General features: G+C 38.0%; 1 protein-coding gene and 1 long non-coding RNA gene across 8 annotated transcripts in view; both read right to left on the bottom strand.

Moving 5' to 3' along the window:
* Positions 1-7,738: 7,738 nt before the first annotated feature.
* LOC122845669 (nesprin-2-like) overlaps positions 7,739-24,674 on the bottom strand; it is a 283,421-nt gene continuing 266,485 nt past the window's right edge. For 5 of the 7 annotated variants that reach the window (XM_044141999.1, XM_044142003.1, XM_044142002.1 and 2 more), the window contains 3 exons: positions 10,048-10,173; positions 9,448-9,525; positions 7,739-8,136 (listed from right to left, as the gene is read on the bottom strand). In XM_044141999.1, the coding sequence (XP_043997934.1) occupies positions 7,975-8,136; positions 9,448-9,525; positions 10,048-10,173 (366 nt within the window). In that variant the 3' untranslated portion in view covers positions 7,739-7,974. The remainder of the gene's footprint in view (positions 8,137-9,447; positions 9,526-10,047; positions 10,174-24,674) is intronic. The other 2 variants (XM_044142000.1, XM_044142004.1) reach the window with 2 other exon arrangements.
* On the bottom strand, positions 20,239-22,173 carry LOC122845672. Its single transcript, XR_006373100.1, has 3 exons — positions 21,999-22,173; positions 20,404-20,491; positions 20,239-20,309 (listed from the first exon to the last, which is right to left on the bottom strand). It is a non-coding gene; the product is annotated as an uncharacterized LOC122845672 (long non-coding RNA).

Raw genomic sequence — 24,674 nt, 5'->3', positions numbered from 1 at the left:
CGCGACCCAACCCCAGATAAAGCAGAAAAAATGGATGGATGGACAATGTTTAGACAACTTTCCTCTTGTTAAATCAACTTCAAGAATTTTAATTTCAGAGTTAAAACCAAAACAGTTTTCTTGTTGACTTAAAATGCATTTTCAAGGCAGCAGGTGGACTTTCATTTTCAGCTTAAAATAAAACTTAAAATAAATAAAATAAACTTCAGATGTTTTACAGTGTAAACTCTGCCACACAGAAGCTGGAAGAGTCTTTCAGACTGAAATATGAACAAGAATACTATGTGGCTCCTATATGGTTCCATATTCCACCCTCCAATTTGCTGTTAGAATCCTAAAAAAGACCAATGCTTGTGGTGATGAAGACTTTGTAGAACGAAAGATCCAGAGAAGCAGAGGTAGGAAGTTAAGACACTGGAGGGGGAGAGCGGGAAGGAGCAGCAGGAGATATAGAGGAGGATGAAGGCACAGCTAAAACTGCCTGGCTGTGTATTTGGGATGTAAACATGACAAACTGAAACATGTTCAATCTTTTAGGAGGGATGTGTTTATGTTCCTTAACACTGAGACTGGTAGTGTCTTCCAAAAACCCAAAATGGTCACAGAAATGTGACAAAGGTGATAATGAATAAAGAAAAACTATGAATATGAAATGAAGGTCTGACATTGCTTTTCAAACATGCTTCAACAGAATTATTTAAAAGAAAATAAACTCAGGCCTGGACATGGAAGTCATTTGGCCTCTGCTTCTGTTGATTTACAGCAACAGAAGCATAGATATCTTATCTTTGGCTACATTCGCACAATGATAAAAGTTCCAGCCATAATTGCAGTTAATATCCACTTGGTCAGAGTTAAATAGATAAAATATTCAAGTCAAATATTAATCATGACTTGACACAAATTAGTCAAGTCAAGGCTAATTCCTGTCATGAAAATAAGAGTCGATTAATCCTGGACAATCATCTCTGAACTGCAGCTATCCCAGTGTGTTTAATAAAACTAAAATTATCAATTCATAAAATAAATTTTTGTCCTCATCCTCAGAAAAGAAGCAAAAGAGAGTTGTTATATACAGTGCTCTGAACTAATACTTGTTAGTTTTTCTTCTGTTTTATTGTTGTTTGTGTTTTAAGAAAATTGTTTGCAGACGAGTTTAAGAATATTTGATCAAAAGACTCAAAATGCAAATGGAAGTAACTTTTGTGAACATCTTTGAAAATCATCAAACACTTCTTCCACTTTAAAATTTTGCACTGCTTTGTGTTGGTCTGCCACATAAAATCACAAAAAATATATTAAATTGTGCGGTTATAACACTGTGAAGGTACAAGTTAAACCTGGTATAGAGCTATTTGCTATCAGTATTGAGATATTGAAAGTAAACAGACCCCTGAGTCTTTACTCATAACTATACAGTGGTGTGCTCATTTCACTTCTCACCATGATCAAGGGAAACGTCAACTCAGTCACTATCAAATTTGAGATGGATAAGCTATCCGTGCCGGGGAATCAGCTGATTTATTGTGAGCGCAGATTGTTCAACCTGAAAGAGACATGGCTAACTAACATGTTTAGTTCCTATGTGCGCTCCACTTCTACTGACTCACACCTGGAAAAAGGAAGTGGCACTCATAGAATTTTATTCCTGGATTTTTTGAGTGCCTTTTGTTATGATTCAGCACTTTGCACTTCTGAAAAAACTTACGAGAATGAGAGTGGATGCCTGCCAGGATGAATAACATCATGTTTGATCCAAGACCAGTTCTGATAGGAGGGGAGGAGGAGGTCTACGTGTGCAAACCTATAAATATCTTGGTATGTGGCTGGACAACAAGCTTGAGTGGACTATTATGGGATAAAAATAGTCTCAAAATATCTGTGCATGTGTAATACTATCCAAAGTTACATCTTTGTGTGTAACTTTGGATAGTTGTATCTTTGAAACATGATTTGTGAACCGTAAAAAGAAAATTTGTGCATAACTCTGGGTCCTTGTAAATATTTGGTCAAATGCATACACAAATATTAAGAAAATATGAATATAAAATAAAAGTACACACACAATTACAATTTCTACAAATGTTAAATTTCTACACACAAACTTTAAATTACAACCTCCCAAATCTGGTAAGAAAATCCGAGATCATCCCACTTCCCCATGCTGGAGATTTTAGTTTAACAGTAACAATAAATAAAGTTATCTTTAAAATTAATCACTCAAGTGAAATCTAGACCCAACATTAGACTTAAATGTCAATAAAATCAATCTGGTTGTGTGTGTTGTTTTGTCTCCTGCAAACTTTGCTTTAATTCTACTTTTTTCTATTTAATCATAAGAAATCATAGTCAAGACAGAGAAAGTCATGAAACAGGAAGAGCAGGTTTCCTGGAAAAAGAGGAAGTAAGTTTCCAGCCTGCAGATTTATAAAAATAGTTCAGACTATTACTTATCTCAAAGCATGAAAGTTTTAAAGAAAGAAATCTAAACATTGTGAGTAATTGGATAAGATTCAAAGTAAAATACTTATATTAATATTGGTTTACTTGTAATAATACTTACACTTACACTTGCATTAGTGGGAACTCTTACAAGTAAAACAAGTAACTGTAACTGATATCAAATAATAAGAATCATGAATTATTCTTGGTTTCTTTTCAGAAAACATTTGTAATAACTCACATTAAGATTATAATAAGAGTAACTGATAAATTATGGTTATCATAACATTATAAATGAATGATAAATCAGAGAAGTAAAAGAAGTTATAAATGTGATTTTTACTCTGAACTTGAAATGGTGTAAAAGGTGTAACTGCAATTAAAGATCACTGATGTGTTGGAGGTAGATGGTAGGTGAAAGGTTAGGAGAAAAAGGGGAACTAACAGGAGAGCAGAGATGGTCAACGCCTTATTTGGAAACAGGTTGTTGAGCAACCTGAGACATTAGTACAGACATCAGGACACAATGTCTCTAAGACAGTGATGGATCTGAGATCATCTGTCCAAGTAGTCAGCCAATGAAATAAGCACAGCAACAGTGCTATAGCCAATGCAGATGAACCAAAAGGGTGGATGAACCCTATAAAAGGTGGGTGTAAAAGAGGAAACTTTGGTTGGATCCTCCAGGCAGCTTCGAGTCAAGATGGAGATGGACAAAGAACTCTGCAGCTGAAGAAGAGCCGGGGCCACAGAGCCGAAGACTGTCCTGTTCATGGGGACCAACCCGTCTGCCCCGCAACATGTGGCTTCAAATTGCACTTCTCTCATCAGCTGGGTTCAGACCCCAAAGACGAAGATGAAGACCAAGGTAAAGACAAAGGCAAAGACAAAGACAAAGAACAAAGAACAAAGACAAAGAAGAAGAACTGATGCCTTCCTTTCTGCCAGCACCCAAGTCCTGTGTGACCTCACCATCCATGAGGAGAAGAAAGCTCATCAGGCCTACAGAGATCCCTGCCTTCGTCGACCAACATCCTCCTACTGCTGCAACACCTCCTTCATCATCAGGCCAGGTCTGGGGTTCGAAAAGCCAAACTCCGTCCGTCTCTCTCAAAGGTTCCCTTTTTAGTTCTCAGTGTCAGCATTAGGGAAAGATAGACTAGATGATTGATTTTTCTTATTTGATTATTTCTGCTACTGAATTAAGCTGTACTGACCCTTGCAAAATTGCCTTACTAATAAAATATTTAGCATAAAGAAAATCTAAAAGATGTTGTGGACATTCAATTAATGAGTCACCTTAAAGTTCTTTGATGGTTGTAAAATAGATATGATGTTCGATTCTGGAGAGGAAGAGGTGGAAAATGTTTATTGGTTCCTGATAGCCCAAATTTAAAACATCATCCTTGGGACTAGCCCGAGTCACTAAAACCTACCTGGTTCAGTAACAAGAGCAAATTGTAACAAAAGAGAACGAGTTAACAGGTGTGCTCTGTGAAACTAGTTGGCTGCAGGCTGCTCAGTCTGGCTAATTCACAGGGGGAAGAAGGTTGGGACACCTGGATGGAGGTCGTCAGAAACCAGGCCAATCGTTTCTCGATGCCAGCTTAAACAGAGTTTACTTCAGTTCTGGACAGGGTAAATCTCAGCAGATTTAGGAAACTCGATTAACCCGTTAGATGGAGAGCTGGTACCACATCTCCCCTCTCAGAAGAGGAAGTAGAGAGTGAGTAGAGAGAAGGGGGGATGTGGCGCAATAACACTACAAATGTTAAATAAGTACGCACAAGTCACTTGATACACAGACAAAAATGCATTGTACAGATCTGGTTACGAGTACACAAGACGCTCAGTCTTGGTTTTTGGATTGCCACCTATTGATCATTTTATTAGCCACGTTACTGTCATGTTCTGTGTTTTCCTGTGTTTATTTTGAAGTTTCCTGTGTGTCTGAGTCTCCGTGTTGTCCTGTCTCCCCTTGATTAGTTCCCAGGTGTGTCTCGTTCCCTGATTACCCTTCGTGTATTTAGTGTCACCTGTGTGTCTGTGTCTTGTCGGGTCCTACGTCTTGGTACGTCTTGTTACGTCTACGTCACGTCACGTCACGTCAGTTCGTCCATAGAAAATTTTCCTGTTGCTACCTGTAGAGAGCATTAGCCTTCCGCTCAACAGTGCTGCCAGGTCTGTGGACTGTTTTCTGTTTATTTTGTATTCATTAAACTCCTCATCTTACCTCATCTGGGTCTACTGCGTTTACCTCACCACCTCATACACCGCAAATCATGACAGTTACGTCATCTGTACCGCTCAAAAATGCACAATATGTCTAAAAATAATTTTGGAATATCATAAAAAGTACTGAAATATTCCATTTTCCAACAAATTAACGTCTTTATCACTTTGGCACAAGCACAGTGACAAACGTTCAGAGGATGAAAACACTAGACTGAGCAAAAATCATATTACCCAGCTTTCCAACAGCAATTAAATGCACCACTTATGCACAAATCTGAAGCTGTTGGAGTGCGACATGAGTCTGAAAAATACTCATGCACTCATAACCGGATCTGTGCATAAATGCAGTTTAGTCTGTGTGTATCAGGCAATTCGTGCATACTTATTAACATTTGTCAGTGTACAAGAAGGTTTGAAATCGTAATTATCAGATGTGAGGCTGTAGTTAAAAAAGTACATGGAGAAATTTTCTTTTTAGTTTACAAATCCAGTATTACACACGTACAAGTATTTTGAGACTGTTTTCACTCCATATACAATCAAAAACAAAACAGCTCTATAAAAGCATTTATATACAGTACAGACCAAAAGTTTGGAGACACCTTCTAATTGAATTCAGTTAGAAAGTGTCTCCAAACTTTTGGTCTGTACTGATATATATATATATATATATATATATATATATATATATATATATATATATATAATGCTAACTGACCTAGAGTGCCTATGTTTTCCTTGTGATATTAATTTTGGCTTTTTGGACAAAATTTAAAAAGAATTTTAATTTCAAAATGAAATCTGATTTCCACAAAATTATGTCAGTTACTTTAAAATATTTAACATAAAATGAGTAAGTAGACAGCTTTGGCTGGAATCAGCGTGGGTGGCTCTACAGTGTCAAAAGTCTTCATACCCTCTGCAGTTAGTCACAGTTATGTGATTTCCATTCTACTCATTGCAAGAATAGTAGCACCAATCAGCTGAACCTCTGTTGAATTGAGACAGAGGAAGTTCACACACTGTAAAGGGTGTCAATATTTGCGTTCAGATTTCTTTTTTGATTGTCATTGTTTTGTAGAAATCAGTTTCACATTGGCATCAAAGGATTTTTTGTGAAAATTGGCTTTTGTCAAAAAAGCCAATTTTTAAAAACTTGATTGTGAAAACAATAAAAGGGTTAAATGTCCAAAGGGCTGAATACGCTTTATGTAAAAATGTATTCTGAATGTAATGTCAGACAGTGTGAATAAAAATGTGTTGATAGAAGGCTTCTTCAGGTTTTTAGGACTTATATATTTAACAGTTTCCCCATTGCAGTATCTCCAGGATGTGTGTGAAGTGTGTGTTTGTCTGCAAGTATAACAGTCTGCACAACTTTATAGTGCTGTCTCAAAAGCTCCTGACACATGAAAAGAAGACACTGATGAGTAGGTCACTGAAGCGCATTTATGTTCTTCATTTGGTTTTGCACAGAAACACCTGAAGACGACTGAACAGAAGCAGGATATGACACAGGCATGTAATGCAAAACGTTTCTGCTGTGTCAACTGAAATCTGCATGTCATCAAAAACAACAATTTATATATCAGTGCCAACAGCTGTTTATTAACCAGTTATCAAGTGAAACCACTGCATTTTCATGGCAACAATCACATAAGTCATTTCCATAAGAATAAAAGCAGAGAAAATCTATCAGCTGGTTTGTCTTAAATCAGGGATCTGTTTGGAAGAGCAGTAGCTGAGCTGTTAACTTAGCTGAGAAAGTATTTGATTAATTAAATAGCATATTCCTCTGTATCAATTCACAAACTAGATGCATATCAAAAAAGCTCTGTAGCTGCTAGTCTCTAAGAGCAGACAATAAATGAAAAGGTTAAAATTCATAATGGTTTTAGTATTGTAAGCTATCTATGATAACATCATAAAAATTATGTCTAAAATACATTTCCATGAATCTCTTCTCTATGTCTGACATTCCATCTCATCAAAGAGTAGACTTACAACAAACCATTCCTCCATCACAGGATCTTAATTTGTCAGGTGCAACAGAAACCTTTGATCCACTAAACACCTGTTGCAGATACCATCCTCAGAAATGTGTGGCATTTGCTGTATGCCAGCTCCTCTGTCCTTCATGTAAACACAGAAAATTTGGAAAACAAGAAGTCTTCTGGCACACATCTACTTCTATTTCAGTCCACTTCCAAAATACAAAATTTTTAAATGAAGCCAAATGTCCTCTTCAGAGAGGATGTCCACATTACTTATGACCTGCCCTGACAGGGTTGATGGCCATGTTTCTCTATAAGAACTCTGGAATTCTAATTAATTCTACATTGACAGATCAGGGAGGTGTAAGGATAAACTTAAAACTGCCTTTTAATTAGAAAGTCTTGGCTAAAAGTTACTCTACAATGCGGTAGCTGGCAATAGTTGGTTACTAAAATATTAAAGAACTCCTTACCGGATTAAAACACAGTTTCAAATTCAGAAAACTCTTAATTGTGAAAAGCATGAAAATGACTGAATTCCAGGTTTTTCCCAAAATTACTAGTTTTTGTGAATATCCCCAATTGTCCTATCTTGTGAGCTTCAACAATTGAATGTTATAGATGTGCCATGTTTCACACTATTCCAGACAGTAGTATGTAATGTGCTGTACTAAATGAAAGAGGCTTTTTGTAATATAGCCCTGCTTTGGTCAAAGACTCAAAGACAGTTGGCATTAAGAAAACAAAAACAAAAACAGAAGCAAGTTCCAATGGAGACAAAATTAAATCATGGAAATTTTAAAGAAAAGAGAGAGGCCAGAGGCTTGGAAGTGGAAGAATGTGTAAGATGTAGAAAAGGTTTCCAGCAAAAGTTGTTTTTTTAATAATTGAGAGAAACCATGAGTTTTTGCGTCAGAAGACAAAAAGAAACCTTTCTGTGAATGCAAGAAGGATTTTAAATGCAGAACAGTTTTCTACATTCAGCTTGAGTTGGATTAAAAGCCTTTACAAAAATTAATTCTTGAAAATATCAATGTAATATGACAAAAATTAACAAGAAAGAGCTCCAAAGGTCCAACAATCTTTGGATGTTTGGCAGTTTTATTGATCATTAAATACAATCAGATTGACCTATAACAGGGCTTCTAAGAAAATGTTGGAAGGTTTGCAACAGGTTTCTGAAGGGAAATGACAAATCACAGATACTAGTGTAATAAAAGCTGTCTCTCAGGATTCAGGAACATCATATATTTTTGAGACATTGAGAGGAAAAGCTATAATCAGTGTTTGTAACACTCCATATTTAGGAAACTACACATCTGTGCTGGGGCCTAGCGTCAGACTGGGAGATGTTGATGCTGGAGGCTGTGTTTACCAACAGGGACTGGGTTCTCACTGTGTCCAGAGCTTCTGATAAAGCTTCAGATGAACTTGCTTCTGCAGTGTCAGTTGAGGTCTCAATATCCTGAAGAAACATGTATAGGATCAGACAATCTGTCAAAATACACCTAAAAATCTTCTCATACGTTGTTTATTATTATCACTTTGTGGCCAGGTGTTAAAAGTTAAATTTATGTCAGCTTATCATTAGAGATGCACCGACAGAAGATTTCAGGCTGATTTCTAACTTCTAGTTTTAATAAAATTGTCTATCAGTGTTAGATTTAAATTATGATTTGAAATATGTATTTCTAATCTTTCTGATGTGAGCAAACATTAAATACGTTATAAAAGGAACCAATGTAATATCACACTGTGTGTAAGAGATTGAAAGTTTTTGTAGAACAAAGTTTTACAATATAGTAATTATGTTGTAGTGGCTAATGTCTATATAACCTTTATCAGCACAGTTTGCTTAGCTCATTGTGTATTCCACAGAAAATGTAAACAGTTCCCTTAACAAAACCCACAGAGACAAACCTCTCAGATCTGCCCACTTATACATCTGAAATAAAGCTGGAATTATTTCAAACATGTGAGCATTCAAAAATCAAGCCAGCACTGAAGGATTGTAAGAGCCTTTACCCTAGGCTAAAGGTTCTGTCTCTGTGCGGTACAGTGTGTCTCTTTCAGACTGGGCCGCAATAAATGATTTCATTCAAATGTTCACACCACAAAGGTTGTGTGCCATCTTTTAAACCATGTGACAGACCCATAAATAGAACTTTCAAGATAACAGTTTTGTGTTTAAATATTATCTTAGCAATTAAATCAAAGCAGTATAGTGGCAAATTACATCAATGTGAAAAGATGTTCAATAGTATTTGATTTCAAGAAATACCCGGTGAATCCAGAGAAAACTTTGTATGTGTATTTTAACAGCTCATTAATGAGTAATTTTGTCTACAAATGGCCATTTAAGGACATCTACATCAGCAATAAAAATTAGCTTAAACAGTTCAGTCAATTGGCTTCACAAACTATCTGTAATGGCAACATCACACACTCTAGCAACAACACCAGTTCATGTATTTGCAAATCAGCTTAAAGGGTCAGCCTGCCAAGTCTAACTCTTCATGTCTTAAGGCCACTTGTAACAGGGCAGAAAGTCTGTCAACAATGATAGAGATTAAAAACTCAAACCATAGCAAATTTTCAGCCTTCATACTCTGGTCCAGTAGTGGACTGATTTAAACTGATCAAGCTGAATTTCAATTTCAATTTTTTGTAGTGCATTTCAATTTTTTGTAGTCATGTAAATGTAATCGGTCAGTTTTGATAACTGCATATGTCCTGCTGAAACCAGTTAGAAGGACAAAGAATGATCTAATGTTACCTTCCCATCCTCAGCAGTCTGACCAGGACCTAGGCCAGTCACCCCTTCCTTCTCCTCTGAGACAACAAGTTCTGATTTCTAAACACCAGGAGAAAAAAAAGAGGCTTCACCATAACTTCAGCGAATGTCAGTTGAACAAATTACAATCCCTGTCTGACAGTGCCATCTAGTGGAAGAAAAAAAAGAACTGATGCTTGTGCAGCATGCTTCAAACAATGCAACTGTAAACTACAGTGACAGAAGAGATGTACAAGCAATGAATGAAGGAATTAATGTCAGTGCAGATTTTGGAACAGGTGAAAATAACAAAGAGAGCAAAGAAACCCAGAACAGAGTTTAATCATGCAGCTTTCAGAGGAAGGACAGTTAGGAGTATTGTGTGAGCTCTCATTTGTTTAAGCTTGTTTTCACTCACTTCTTAATTATTTCTCCTAAACATACAGCCTTGTCAATGTTACGTCTAGCCCATATTCAGTGTGGCAGCTGACCTTCAGCTGACAAAGACCACCAACGTGAGAAGAACTTAACCAAAGAGTTCAGTAGTACAGAGAAATACTGTAGTGTCAGAGAGTTTAAACTGTAGCCCTCAATCTTCTTTACCTCAGGTGAAACTCCCAGGAAAGATTCCCAGAGCCACCAAAATACACTTCCTCCATCCTCCTCCAAGCTCAGCTCCTCATTGCCTTTATTCTCTGTAGTTTCTTCAACCGGGAGCTCACCATGCTGCTGACATGGAGACATGCTCTTGTGAAGAGTCAGACAGAAGTGGGGGCTTAGGGTCAAAAGCAAACCAGGAAACCTAAGCAACTAATGCCACTCAAGATGAACAGTTTCCTAAATGAACAGCTGCAATGATTTCTAATGTGTATCTCACAATCAATATTTTTCCTCTTCCCTCTCCTTTCAATTACAAACTTTGATGTATTTGTTGGAATTTTATGTGACAAATCAACACTAAGGGGTAAAGAACTCTGATATAAAAATTCCCCACGTGGTTTTCAAAACTTTGACGAAGAAAAATCTAGAAAGTATGAGTTACACTTGGATTCAGTGTGTAATTTGATGACCTGAAATAACAGTTAGTGCAACAAACTTTCTTGAGGAGCCAGCTAATCAGTAAACATTCCAGCTGTGTTTTTTTTACAAGAAGGTCTCTGTAGTATGTACAAGACCATTAGAGAACAAATATTGTCATGAAGACCAAGAAACACAGCAGGTTACAGAGGGAGTTGTGGAGACATTTAAAGTAGGGTTAGGTTCTAAATCAGTTTCCCAGGCTTTTACCAGAGCTCAGAGCAGTTCATCATCCGGACCCTCATTTAAACTATGCATATGCACAAGAAATATACATATGTATATTTTACACACAAGTCGACATGTACAAAATTAGATTGCTGTGAAAGTTTGCGTAAATGTACACTTTATACCTGTCATAAAAATTTGCGGCAACCATGCAAACTTTTTTTGTTGATAATAAAAAACTAGAAAACCTCTAAAGTTACCTAAATACACTGAAATCTGACTCCAGTCAGTGTTATTTAATCCAAGAAGCATCAAACCCAGAGGTCGCATTAACAAAATATTTTCCGTATTTTTTTTTTAGACTTTCAAATTTGAAACCTGTCCTGACAGGGTTGATGGGCAACCAAACAACCAAAAACAAAAATAAAGTGGATTCTCAGTCTCCATTAACAAAAAACACTCTTGAATAAAAATTAAACAACATAAAGCCAAAGTGTAAATGAATACTGTATTCAACCAAAAGAGTGCAGATTATGAAGTCTGTACACTATACTGCCCTTCAGTAATCATTAGATTTAAATAGATGGACACGACTACCTGATGCAATAGATCACACTACACAATGTTTTGCCCTGATTTTCCCCTTATAATAATCTTAGAACTTTGATCGTTCTAAGATTGTCGCTTGCGATTTCGTAAGCGATCATCCTGTTGTGCGTAGTGTGTTATGGTAGTTCGTCGTGGCCACTCCGATACAAATCAGGGGTTTTCCCCAACTGGGAGCGTTAACACAGCCTGTTCAATGTAACAGGTAGCCAATCAGAAAGTGCGGATTCCCCCCGTCCTTTCTGGTTATTTTTTATTGTGACAGGCCTAGGTGGCAACAGGGCAGACCAGCAGCTGCGATCTATTTCTATGTAAAGTGGAATGTATAAAAGAAAGGTGGGTAGTCATGTGCATGTGCACAGTTTAATACATCTGAATTTGTTTGAGCACCACACTGTTCAAAATTTGTCCGTACACCAATTTTTAGTGTGAAAGCTGCACCCTTTTTTTATACACGAGACCCCTGAGCTGAATGCGGAGACATATTTACCTCACCTCTATCCATGGTAAATGAGGGGATTATCAGTAAACCGAAAACAGGCCACCTTTGAATAATTTGACATGACAATGATTCAAGGCCACAGTAAGGCTTTATGGACACAGAACCAACCTTTATCCATTGTAATTTTAGTTCCAGTCCCAGACATAACCCCATAGAACACTTATGGGGTGAGCTGTAGAAAAGACAAGAACCAGAACTCTCGAATGTCCAGAGAGACATTACAAAAAGAAATGGTCAAAGATCATAGGTAGGTAGGTAATTTCATGCTGCTAAATAATTATTATTATTCTAAAATCAAACATCAAACATGATCACAAGAATTCAAGTCCAACTCAAGTCTTTGAAGACCAGGCATATGTACATATTTTGAAAAGTGCGGTGCACAAAAAATTTGGATACAGAAAAGCCATGCACACGCACGTGGCTGCACATCTTTCCTTTATAAATCCTAATTTGTGGAAAATAGAGTGCAGCTGCTGGTCCGCCCTGTTGCTACCCATAAATACATATGCAATTTCGTATAAATACCCAGAAGTCTGCCACAATGTGAAGCAATAACCATGTCAATGTCCTCGTTTGGGGCTGCACAGTGGCGCAGTTGGTAGCACTGTTGCCTTTCAGCAAGAAGGTCCTGGGTTTGATTCCCGGCCTGGGGTCTTTCTGCACGGAGTTTGCATGTTCTCCCTGGGTTCTCTCCAGGTACTCGGGCTTCCTCCCACAGACCAAAAACATGACATGTTAATTGGTCTTTCTAAATTCTCCCTAGGTTGTGAGTGTGTGTGAATGGTTGTGTGTCCTGTATGTCTCTGTGTTGCCCTGCGACAGACTGGCGACCTGTCCAGGGTGACCCCGCCTCTCACCCAGAACGTAGCTGGAGAAGAACCAGCACCTCCTGACCTAATTAGGTCAACAGAAAATGGATGGATGGATGTCCTTGTTTGAAGCAGCATAAGTATTTATAATAATAATTATATATTTTATTTAAAAGGTGCTTTGGGAGCACATAATGTCACCTCAAAAATAAAAATTATACAAAATAAATAAATAAGCAAATTGTGCAAATGTCTGTTTGAAGAATAGTGCATTCAGCTGGGATTTTAAGACAGACAGCGTATCTGAGAGTCCTTTGAGTGGGGAACTTGGACGTTTATTCTAAATAGTAGAATCATGCGCATGAGTTTACATTTACAGAATAAAGATCAATTCTGTCCAACTGAAGGATGACTCCAGTGGCAACAGCTATAGTGCACGGCTCCTTCTTTAAATTTTGCTTAGAGCTCCGGAATGATTAGTTTGGATTAATCTAAACAATAATAAACCATCATCAACATTTCCCAGCAGATCAATATGGTCTCTGAACAATTGTTCCCTCTGAATCCTTCCACTGACGATGTCCTCCATCAGATACAAAACGCTCCACGATTATGCAGCTCAAACATGAGCCATGTAATTTTTGCGTAGCTAAATTACTGTGTAGCCAGGCTACTTAAATACGTGTGGTCCGCACGTATTTAAGCATGCTGCACCCTCTTGTACTTTTAAGACATGGAATGCTTTGTATCATGATACAAAGGTACTTTTTTATTAGGGTATTAAAAAGTCTTATAATTCAGTTGGTGAAACCTGCAGAAACCTTTGCTTTCACAGCTTTGTTAAATGTGCCTAAATATACCTGTTAGCTATGGATTTCTAGTATATTTTTTCAGGCTAAAACTCTGAGTGGATTATCCATTATTCCTACTACTCCATGAAGAGACTTGAGCTTTCTTTTTTTAAATACATATTCCTCTGCTCTAAAGATGTCTTTTTTTTATGGTACTCTTATTTGTTTTCTTTATTTCCCAAATAATTGTAGCTCAGAAACAATATTGAAGTTCATTGGTTTAATTTTGAAATGTTGAGGTTTTTTGTTTTGATTGTATGTGCTCATTTTGACCTATGTTACTATTGCTTTCTATTATGTTCAATTCACCACTGTCCTGCACATACGCACTTGCATTTGTCCAGTGGTTATATTCATGAGGCATTCAAGGGACTTGTACTAAAAGATACAACTCAGCTCAGTATGAATTGCATATTTTAATGACTGAAAATTTTCTGATCTCTTTCAGAACATCACCTGTCTTTTATCCACCTGCTTAAGTACTGGTGAAGGGGGTCATTGGCTATCAAGTTCTAGATTTCAGTGGCTAATAGTAAGTTTTGCCAGACCTAAAGTGACTGAATGTAGTGTTGGCTCGCTTATAAAGCTAGGGTTCAGCTAAACTCGTATTTGGCCAGTCTGTTTTATTTGTCTTTATTTGCGTGGGGATGTGGAATTGTAAGGACTGTAGTCTCTCTCTGTCTCGTAGATATGACCTGCTAAAACATTTTAGACTTCAACACCGGCATATGCACGTTACCCATGCCCATACATAGACTGTCCATGTACTTTTAAGACATGGAATGCTTTGCATATTCATTTAAGTAGAGTCCATCAAAAGCAAAACACTCAGGAGCTGCAAGAATTGTCATCATACAGTTGTCATTTGTGCCCATGTAGTGATCTTCCTACAGTGAAGGTCTATTTTTCACACATTAACAGACATTTGAAAAGTCATGAAACAGTCAGTTGTATGTTTGGGGGCTGTAATTTTGCAACAAATGTATATGGAACATTTCATTCTCACAAGAACAGAAAACACAGACAATATACGTTGAAAGATTTCAAGCCAGATATAGTTAGGAATGCTAATGTTTCCAAACAACAAATGTGTTTTCGGAAATGCATGCAGTGTGTCACAATATATATTGATAAGCTTCTGACAAGTTCCTCAAACTGATGTGGATTTAATGAAAGCCAACTATTGCAGCCTTAGTTGGCCTTCTGACAAAAGAAGCTCATGTATAGATAAACACATGTACTATGAATCTATGTCTCTAAAACAGACCTGATATTTCATGTACTAAAGATGATGGTACCATGCCAAACTGAGTTTTGTCTGTCTGTTTTTGTAGGTGAGTGCGGAGTTTAAGAGGATCACAGCAATCCATTTGGAATCCACATTCTTCTCTGTGCTTGATGGTCTTTCTGCAAACCTAGACTTAGACTTAGACTGACTTTATTGTCATTTTGTATGCACAGGGGGTGTATACATAACAAAATTCCGTTGCATACGGCTCAGGACAATGTTTTGAGGTTCCACTGAGGTTACTCCAGAATAAATAAAATACAATATTAAATATAAAGTGCAGGAATGACAGAAAAATAGAAGTACTTAGCTATGTACATGAAGTGGAGACTAATGAGGGAATATGCGAAGAAAGGTGGAGTTCAGGGGACAAAAATCAAGACAATCATGGCACTCTTAACCCAGGTGTAATGTCAACATAAAAGTATCACTGAAAACTACTTTATTATAGAAATGACTGAGCATCACATATGTCATTTAACTAGAGGGATATAAACTGTGTTGAAAATTGTCTACTTTTCACATATTTCTTCAGTGATAGATTTATGTCTTTATTTAAACAGTCTTTATCTAACAGCTTCAGTTAGATATCTAAATAAAATGTGGAACTTCATTTTAGTCATGGCATGATGAAGGGATAATAATTTTAAATATCTTTCAAATAGACTGCAAGCCACTGATCACTTTTGTTGTGACTTTTTTTAATTTAGCTATGTTTTCAAGTGTGTGAACTTATACTGCTGGAGTTTTGAGATTGTTCTCATTGTTTATTGATCTGCATATTTAGGAGGACACTACTGAAGTCAGACAAGAGTGCATCCTCAAAGGTCTGTGTGCGTACCTAAATGAAGATCCAGAGAAGCTGGCGAAAGAGTACATGGTATGTTAAATTCTCTTTGTGTTTACAAAAGAGGTTATAAGAGTTGGTAAAATACTTTCAACAACTAAGGTCCATGAGTCAATTTCAATTTCAGTGTTAATTATTTATTTAATTACATGTGAATTCTCTCCCCCAATATCCTACCCTAACTCCCATAGGACGTTGATGAAGATGCAGAAATAGCCATAGCCGAGACTCTCCTCAGAATCTTTGTCATTCGACTAGATCAGTGTTTCCCAACCCTGGTCCTCAAGGCACACTGTCCTACATGTTTTAGAGGTTTCCCTGCTTCAATGTGCCTGATTCAACTGATTGCAGTTCAACAAACGCCTGTTAATCAGTCATCAATTGAAATCAGCTGCACTGAAGCAAGGAAATACCTAAAACATGCAGGGCAGTGTGCCTTGAGGACCAGGGTTGGGAAACACTGGACTAGAGGATGCGGAGGCTGCCAATGTGCATCTGGATGTTGGGAATGTCGTGGAAGAGATGGAGGTTATGAACAGCTTGGGGAGTGTATCGTTTGCAATAGTGATGCTGCTGGGGCTAATCTACACGCTAAACTTGAGCTACCCTCAATAGCTCAAGCATACCTTTGAAGTGCTACAGAAAATAATTATGAACTTGGATGGAAAGAACTTATCAAAGAAAGCACAAGTTCTCAATATAAAACTCTCCCGCTGAGAAACTCGATAAGTTAAGGAAAGTTTCATATGGAAAATCAGTGTTTAAAGTCTGCAGTAGAAAACATTTAAATTGTTACAGTTCTCTAAGTTTAGCAAATATACTGGCACGTTTTATGTTGTGAAGAATTGGCTGGAAAATCAAAACTGTGACCATTTTTTTGCTGTTTTTTATTTCAATGTCCAACTCGGCTGTGTTTTGTGCTGTGTAAAAAGACAATGTATAACAATGTTGAAAATACAGTTCTGTTGTACGTTTTCTAATTATTGAGTGTACACTCAAAAAAATGCCTGGAAAAAAAACATGGAAAGGATTTCCACATGATTAAATAGCTTTCTTTCAGAATGAAGCATATTTGTTGAGCTAACTTAATTGTCCTGAGTTGGATCAACGTAATCAAGTAGTGTGAAGGTACCACTGTGAAATAAGGTGGTTTCAACTAAATTTGAATTCATCTTAATCAGGTAAAATCAATGATTTAGTCCAAAACATTGCAAATTAGTTGGGCTGGCTCTGTTACATTACACTGGGTCAAACTATGGCAACTGAGTTAAATGAACTTTTAAAACATAGGTTTAGCCAACACATATCATTTAAATTTGAATAACCACAATGAATGAAGTTGAGCAAACTCATTTGATTTTACTTATAATGACCATAAAATATTAAGTTAAGCCAACACGCTTGAATTAGAATCAACCATAGAATAACCATAATTTAAGTTGAGCCAACACATTCGGTCTAAATTAGAACAACCATAATAAAGTAATTTGAGCCAACTCATTTTATTTAAATAAGAATAACCAGAATATATTAAGTTGAGCAAACACGTTTGATTTAGAATCACCCATAGAATAACCATAGTAACAAGTTGAGGCAACACAATTGCTTTACATTGGAATAATCTTAATAAATTAAGTTGACCTAACACATTTGCTTTAAACAGGAGTAAGACTATTACATGGTGCTGAAATAAAGCAAAGTAATCGGGTGGAAATCCTTTCCATATTTTTTTTATGTTCATCCAAAGAGGTATTTTTTTCAGTGTACAGTGCAGGTCCACACCAAGTCTGTAGTCTTTCTTTTTGTGACAGAAGAGTGACTTGAGTCTGAAACTTGAGTCACCATCTTTAATTTGAAGAGAACTAACGTTTAGATCTTTACAATTATGCTACGGCACTGAAAAAATATATTTTTTGTGTTATAGTTATTTACCAAAGGTGCAAGAAACTTGTGTCTCTAAGGAAGATTTATCAATTTTAGTATCTTAAACCAAACTTGAAATTCTACATTAGTCAGGAATTTATTCAGCTTTTTTACAGATTGATTTAACTCTGGTTTCTACAACCAATGAAAAATAAAAACATATATTAACCCCAAACATGTCCTTTTCAGCAGGTACACTGTAAAACATTTGAGCCGCATTCAATTGTGTCTACTATCTCTTATTCTTTAAGTCAAATAAATTTAGTGCGTTTTAGATTTTGGACCTAAATGTGAGTTTGTGAAAGATAAACTTACAGTAGCAAGTTGTGTTGACTTTTATTATAAATTTTGTCAAACCTCCATATCACTTCCACTTCTTCTTAACAGCAATAAGAGAGTTAATTGAACTACTGGTGTGAAGTCAGCTTTAATGCAAATCTTCATAGTTGTTCTTGGTACAACTCCACATGTGTCCCACTGACACTGACACCACCGTCAAACTAAAATACAACATAAACTTATGTGAGATGGTGCAATGAGTACAATAACAACACAAAAAATTGTACAAAAACATAAACATACCTCGCTGGCTGACCCTTCTTTTGAGGTAGAAATGATGTTAGTAAATGAATTCTTTAAACTTAAATTATCTTTCTACAGCCACTTGCTAACGTCATGCTACCATATTCCGTGCATCTTTTTTGGTGCTCCAGCAAATATGCTGGATTCAATCTAAGTAGGAATACTTAAACTTTTCAAAATAAAAGTCATAATCACAAAGAATATGACCATGAGCAAGATGGAAGTGGGTTACATTGACATCACTCTTTGTATTATTAAGGAAAATGCAATATATTAATACAATTGATAGTCTGCATGTGGATAATGACGTGTTCACATATTTGGAATTCAATTTGATGTCTAAAATTCATTATCAGATCTGAAAATTTGTTCATGCAACTAGAAACAAGAGTTTAAACTATTCAACATTAAAATAAGTAGTTTTTTAACTTGATAATTTGAGTAAAAATGAGTTTAAACTAAACCAATTTTCTTGTTGAATTAAATTGCATATTCAAGGCAAGGCAGCAGGTAGACTTTCTTTTTCAAGTTAAACAAAGTTCAAATATTTTACAGTGTAAATTAGAATTATACATGTAAAAGAAGACATTTTCATTTTAAATAACTGGCATATGAGAGGAAATACATTTTTGCATGCAGGCAACAATTCTTCTACCATGCTTCTAAAATGAATCTAGCCTCATTGTAGACATCATGGTAGACTCAGTCTCCCATATATTTGAAACTGAGATTTCATCCATCCATCCATTTTCTATACACCCTTGTCCCTAATTGGGTCGGGAGGGTTGCTGGTGCCTATCTCCAGCTGCGTCCCGGGCGAGAGGTGGGGTCACCCTGGACAGGTCGCCAGTCTGTCGCAGACTGAGATTTCATGTATGAAATAAGGTTTCATTTATGAACTTCTGACGTTTATTTTGTGTACATTTGGAAACTGTGAAAATGAATCATTATTTGCTGTTTGTTGTATCAGTGGGAGGCTGCACAGTGGCTTAGTTGGTCCTGGGTTTGATTCCCGGCCTGGGGTCTTTCTGCACGGAGTTTGCATGTTCACCCTGTGCATGTGTGGCACACAGGCAATTTTGGAACAGTGGAGGTAAATTAATACTGTTTTGTGTTTTTTTGTGTGTGCTATTTAGTAGTTGTGTCTCAATTTGAGTTGGTTGCAGATGGGTGTCAATATATCCCTCATTACATCAGGAAATTATAAAATACCTTCGAGACCTACTGAAAAGAGGTTGCATAACTCTGTCACGTTCTCCATATGCATCACCGGTGGTGTGTGTGAGAAATAAAGAAGGCGCTCTGAGGTTGTACTGTGACTACCAGGAATTAAACAGAAAATCTGTCCCTGACCAACACCCCATTCCCCAAATCCAAGACTTGATTCTCTGACTGGCAGCTCCTGGTTCTCTGTATTAGATCAAGGGAAGGCCTACTATCAAGGGTTTCTGAATGAGAAAAGTCAGCCCTTAACTGCTTTCATAACACCATGGGGTCTGTACTAGCTGATCAGAATTCCCTTCGGTTTGAGTGCTGCCCCAGCAGAGTTCCAAAGAAGCATGGAGGAATGTCAGATTGGCTTAAGCCTTAAGGCAGGGTGGCCAACCCTGGTCCTCGAGAGCCGGTGTCCTGCAACTCTTAGATGTCTCCCTGATCCAACACACCTGAATCCAAGAGCTGAATCGCCTCCCAAGTGCAGTCAGGTTCTCCAGAGTCCTTCTAATGACCTCATTATTTGACTCTGGTGTGTTGAAGTAGAGATACATCTAAGAGTTGCAGGACACCGGCTCTCAAGGACCAGGGTTGGCCACCCCTGCCTTAAGGGATGACATATGCCAGCCCTATCTGGATAACAATTTAGCCCAAGTTTTTAGGATAATCTCAACCACATGAGAACTGTGTTGCAAAGATACCAGAAGCATGGAGTAAAGCTGAGCCCAAAGAAGTGTGAGGTGTTCAAAAGAAAAGTGAGATCTCTGGTGAGGGCTGCACGATGGAACCGCCAGAAGTGGCACCACCTCAGGCTTTGAAGGAGTGAACCCCCACAACTGTAGGTGATCTGAGAAAAATGCTGGGATTTCTCTCCTATTATCGAACATATACTGTATACTAAACTTCTCCAGAATAGCTAAGCCCCTCTACTAGCTTCTGGTCAGTCCACCTGAAAATCCACCATCGGGAAAGCAAAAGGACAGGTGGAACGTCAACACTGCAAGAAATAAAGGTAACCTCTCATCAAACACTCCCATTCACTGGACATAGAACCATCAACAGACAATAAACACTCTTATTGACAAACTCACTGAGCCTCCCATCCTTGGGTATCCAGATCTCACCCAACATGCATTTATTCTGCATGGTGATGCTTCCCAGGAAGGGTTGAGAGCAGTTCTGTATCAGAGACGGAATAACAAAAAAGTTGTAATCGGGTATGGATCTAAAACACTGACCTGAGCAAAATCATCACATGCATTCAGGAAAATTGGAATTAATTCCTAGATTTAGAAACTACCTGTATCACACACATCACTTCACTGTATATAAAGATAATAACCCCCTGACCTACATTCTCACCACAGCCAAGTTATATGTCACAGGTGAGTTGCCCAACTTGCAGATTTCCACTTCACCATTAAATATCGACCAGGCAAACACAATACAGACGCAGATGGCCTCTCTCGCATGCCACTGGACATAAATTACTTATTGCAGCAATGTACAGAGGAGGTGACTCAGGATGTGATTAGTGCTTCAATTCAGGGAGTGACTGTGCTTCAAGATGCCCCATCTGCCTGGATGACCACAGCTCACATCAACACACTGGACTTAGTAAGGGATGCATCTTCACCTTCATTATCTGCCCCACTAACACCAGAACAGATCAGAGAAAGTCAAAAAGAAAGACGCTCTCATCATTATGTATTATAAAAGTCAAGATCAATTCCCCCGCAGTGGTGAAAACAGAGACTGCAGATGTCAGGGAGCTCTTGAGGCAGTGGTGAAAATTGTATATCAGCGATGATGGGATCTTAAATCTTATACAGAAAAGCAGAAAATAAGTCTCAGTAGGTTTTGCCAAAAGAACATAATCTGTTAGTGTTTCAAGAATTACACAAAGAGATGGGTCATCTGGGGGTCGAAATGACTCTGAATCTGATTCAAAACAGGTTTTATTGGGTCGGAATGCAGCAGGACACAGAATATTTTGTGACCCAAGTGTGTGAGTTTAAGTCAAAATGACCACAGAAAGCAGCCAGAGCACCACTGATGCCCATTGTGAGGACACGTCCATTCAAACTCGTTTCAGTTGATTTTTTGCATCTAGTGGCCTGTAAGCAAGGTTATGAGTATATTCTGGTTATAATGGATCACTACACTCGCTTTGCACAGGCCGACCCCACCAAAAACAAATCCACAAAGACAGTTGTTGAAAAACTTTGCCCTTTGTTTTGGCTTCCTGGAGAAAATCCACGACATGGGGAAGGGATTTGTAAACCAGTTGATGTCTCAACTGCAGAGGTCTTGTCACATGCGAGGGTCCCACACTACCTGCTACCACCCATACAGTAACGGACAAGTGAAGCGATTTAACAGAACCCTGCTGTCTATGTTCCTTACGTTGACTGGAAAAAGTAGTTATGTAAAATACTTTTATAACTGCACCCACAGTGACACCACAGGCTTTGCTCCATATTATGTGTTCTATGGACGACCTCCACATCTGCCAATAGAACTCCTGTTGAACATACAGCCGAATGAAACACAGCAAAGCTATGCTGAGTATGTTATAGATTGGCGAATCAGGATCGCAAGATCAGGAAATCGCAACCAAAACGGCCACCCGTGAATCAAACAGAGGAAATATAGAATATGACAAAAAAGAGTTCATGGAGCTGACCTTCAGCCGGGGGGCGTGTGCTTGTATGCAACTTATCAGAGAGAGAAGATCTTGGGCTGCACAGTGGCGCAGTTGGTAGAGCTGTTGCCTTGCAGCAAGAAGGTCCTGGGTTCGATTCCCGGCCGGGGGTCTTTCTGCATGGAGTTTGCATGTTCTCCCTGTGCATGGTGGGTTCTCTCCGGGTTCTCCGGCTTCCTCCCACAGTCCAAAAACATGACTGTCAGGTTAATTGGGCTCTCTAAATTCTCCCTAGGTGTGTGTGTGCGTGTGGATGGTTGTTTGTCTTGTATGTCTCTGTGTTGCCCTGTGACAGACTGGCGATCTGTCCAGGGTGACCCGCCTCTCGCCCGGGACGCAGCTGGAGATAGGCACCAGCAACCCTCCCGACCCCATTAGGGACGAAGGGTGTAAGAAAATGGATGGATGGATGGACATAACAATTAAAGCACCACCAGAGTTTATATAGAAAAATATTCAATTTTATTTTGTGGTTTTAAAGGCTCTATGTGGAAGACAGAAAAAACTGAAAGCTGCCTGTATTTCTCACTGTCTGTTCTCGGATCCTACACTCTGAGCTGTTGGTCACTTGCACAGCCCCTCCCTCCCTTTTCAAACTCTTCTAATTAACTAAAAGTTAAAGAGCTATGAATGAGATGTTGCTACCTTCGACAAAAAAGCTTAAGTCTTTGAAAGCAGTGTAGCAGTTTTGCTAATGAGGCAACTTATCATGATTCAGCCAAAGTAATAAAATAAGAAACTGCAGCCTGATTTTTATTATTAATGTATTTCTTCTTATCGAGCAGTAGGTGTTACATGTCTTTTGATTTAAGTATTTACTTACTGGAGGGTTTATGTTTGTGCTGCTGAGCCACAGCTAACAAGTAGCTCCTCAATTCAGCGGCTCTGACAGACCTGAGTGCAGTTGGCCCCCCACCTTCTTCAAATCACACAAAGTTGGTGTCAAACATTTGTACTGCATTTGTGCTTGTTTGTGCAGCAAAAATTGTTGTTTTTGCTGCTTTGGCTTTGAAGATATTAATGAAAGGTCAAAAGGTCAACCAGCCCCCCCACTTTTATGAAATCAGACAAAATTGGTGTCAAACATTTTGCATAAACCAGCACAAATGTAGTCGAATTAATTGACACCCATTTCGTCTGATTTGAGGAAGGTCGGAGGGCTGGTTGACCTTTGATGTCCTCTAGAAACATTTCTTTAGATCATCAAAATGATAGCGGCACAAACAAAAAATTTTGCTGCACAAACCAGCGCAAACATTCCACACCAATTTTGTCTGATTTGAAGAAGGTGGGGAGGCCAACTTCACTCAGGTCCCTGACAGAGCCTGTGCCCAACAGCGCTGCTGTTGTTCCTCCTCCTTCAAGCTGGACTGAACTATTGTTCTAACATTGGCAGGGGGAACCTAAAAATTAATTCTTACTTTTTTCTGAGATAAATGGCAGATTTAGTTCGTTCTTTGTTTATTTCGCCTTTTCATATTTTTATTATTTAAATGCCAACATTCATTAAGTGATTTTTTGGGGGGGAACTATTCAAGACTTTTCCAGTGTTAGAATTGTGGCAGCAAAACAGCAAAACACAAAGAACTTTGCACAGTTTTCTCCCCAAGCCTAGTGCGCTGAGTACGTAGTCCTGTTCAATACGGGCAATGTTAGCTAAATAATGTTTAGCTAATGCCAATATATTACGTTGACCTTGTTAATAAGAACAGGCTACTAATTTTGCTATCTATGTTCAAAAGTGCATAGTATTGGCTACATTTACCTCAGTAACTTTTTTGGGAAGAATAGTTTTAATAGTACTTTTTTCTTTTACTTGACTAATATTATTTCTACTCTTTCCTACGGTGGGCCTGAAGTGCAAACCACTTCAACAAATTACAAAAACACAACATTAACGGAGCACAATTACAAATTACAAAACCACAACATTAACAGAATGGAAAAGGTATGTCCCAGTGTGAGACCTGAGAAATTGCTGATTGGAAAATAGGCACGAATAGGTATACGCTGAGTCCTATTTATGTCGCCACCATCTTGAAAGTGGCAGTGGAGAGAACGTGCTGCATAGACTAGTTTCAACTGTTTTACAGGACAAAATGGACCCACTGCCTTTGCCTTTCACAGGTAAGAATTAAAGATAAAAAAATTTTAATTTACGAGCAGAATTTATTGACTTTCTGGCCAGTACTGTGCATTTCGGTGGTGAAACAAACTTCTAAACAACAGAGAAATATTTCCTTTGTAACTAAATTGCCCCAGTTAAGTACTCTGATTTTATTTGTTTACTTTTTTTTATACTGTGTTGTTTTTCTAAAGAGGGAGAGACAATGAAAAACCTGTAACGGCGCTTTTGCTGTTTGTTTATTGTTGCCATGGCTACCTAAAAGTTCGCAAGACAAGTCGCTGTTTGTCTGTGGTCAAACAGTGACTTGTCTGATGAGTCTTGATTTCTGCTGTGACATTCGGATGGTAGGGTCAGAATTTGGCGTCAACAACAAGATAGCATGGATCCATCCTGCCTTTTATCAATGGTTCAGGCTGGTGGTGATTGTGCAATGAGTTCACTGAACGCAAATGACCTCCACAGTCACCAGATCTCAATCCAATAGACCACCTTCGGGATGTGGTGGAATGGGAATCACATTAGCTTGATAG

Source organism: Gambusia affinis, linkage group LG16, assembly GCF_019740435.1.
Source record: "Gambusia affinis linkage group LG16, SWU_Gaff_1.0, whole genome shotgun sequence".
Taxonomy (NCBI): Eukaryota; Metazoa; Chordata; class Actinopteri; order Cyprinodontiformes; family Poeciliidae; genus Gambusia; species Gambusia affinis.
Note: the sequence above shows the minus strand (reverse complement) of the source record. Positions and strands in the feature narration are given on the sequence as shown.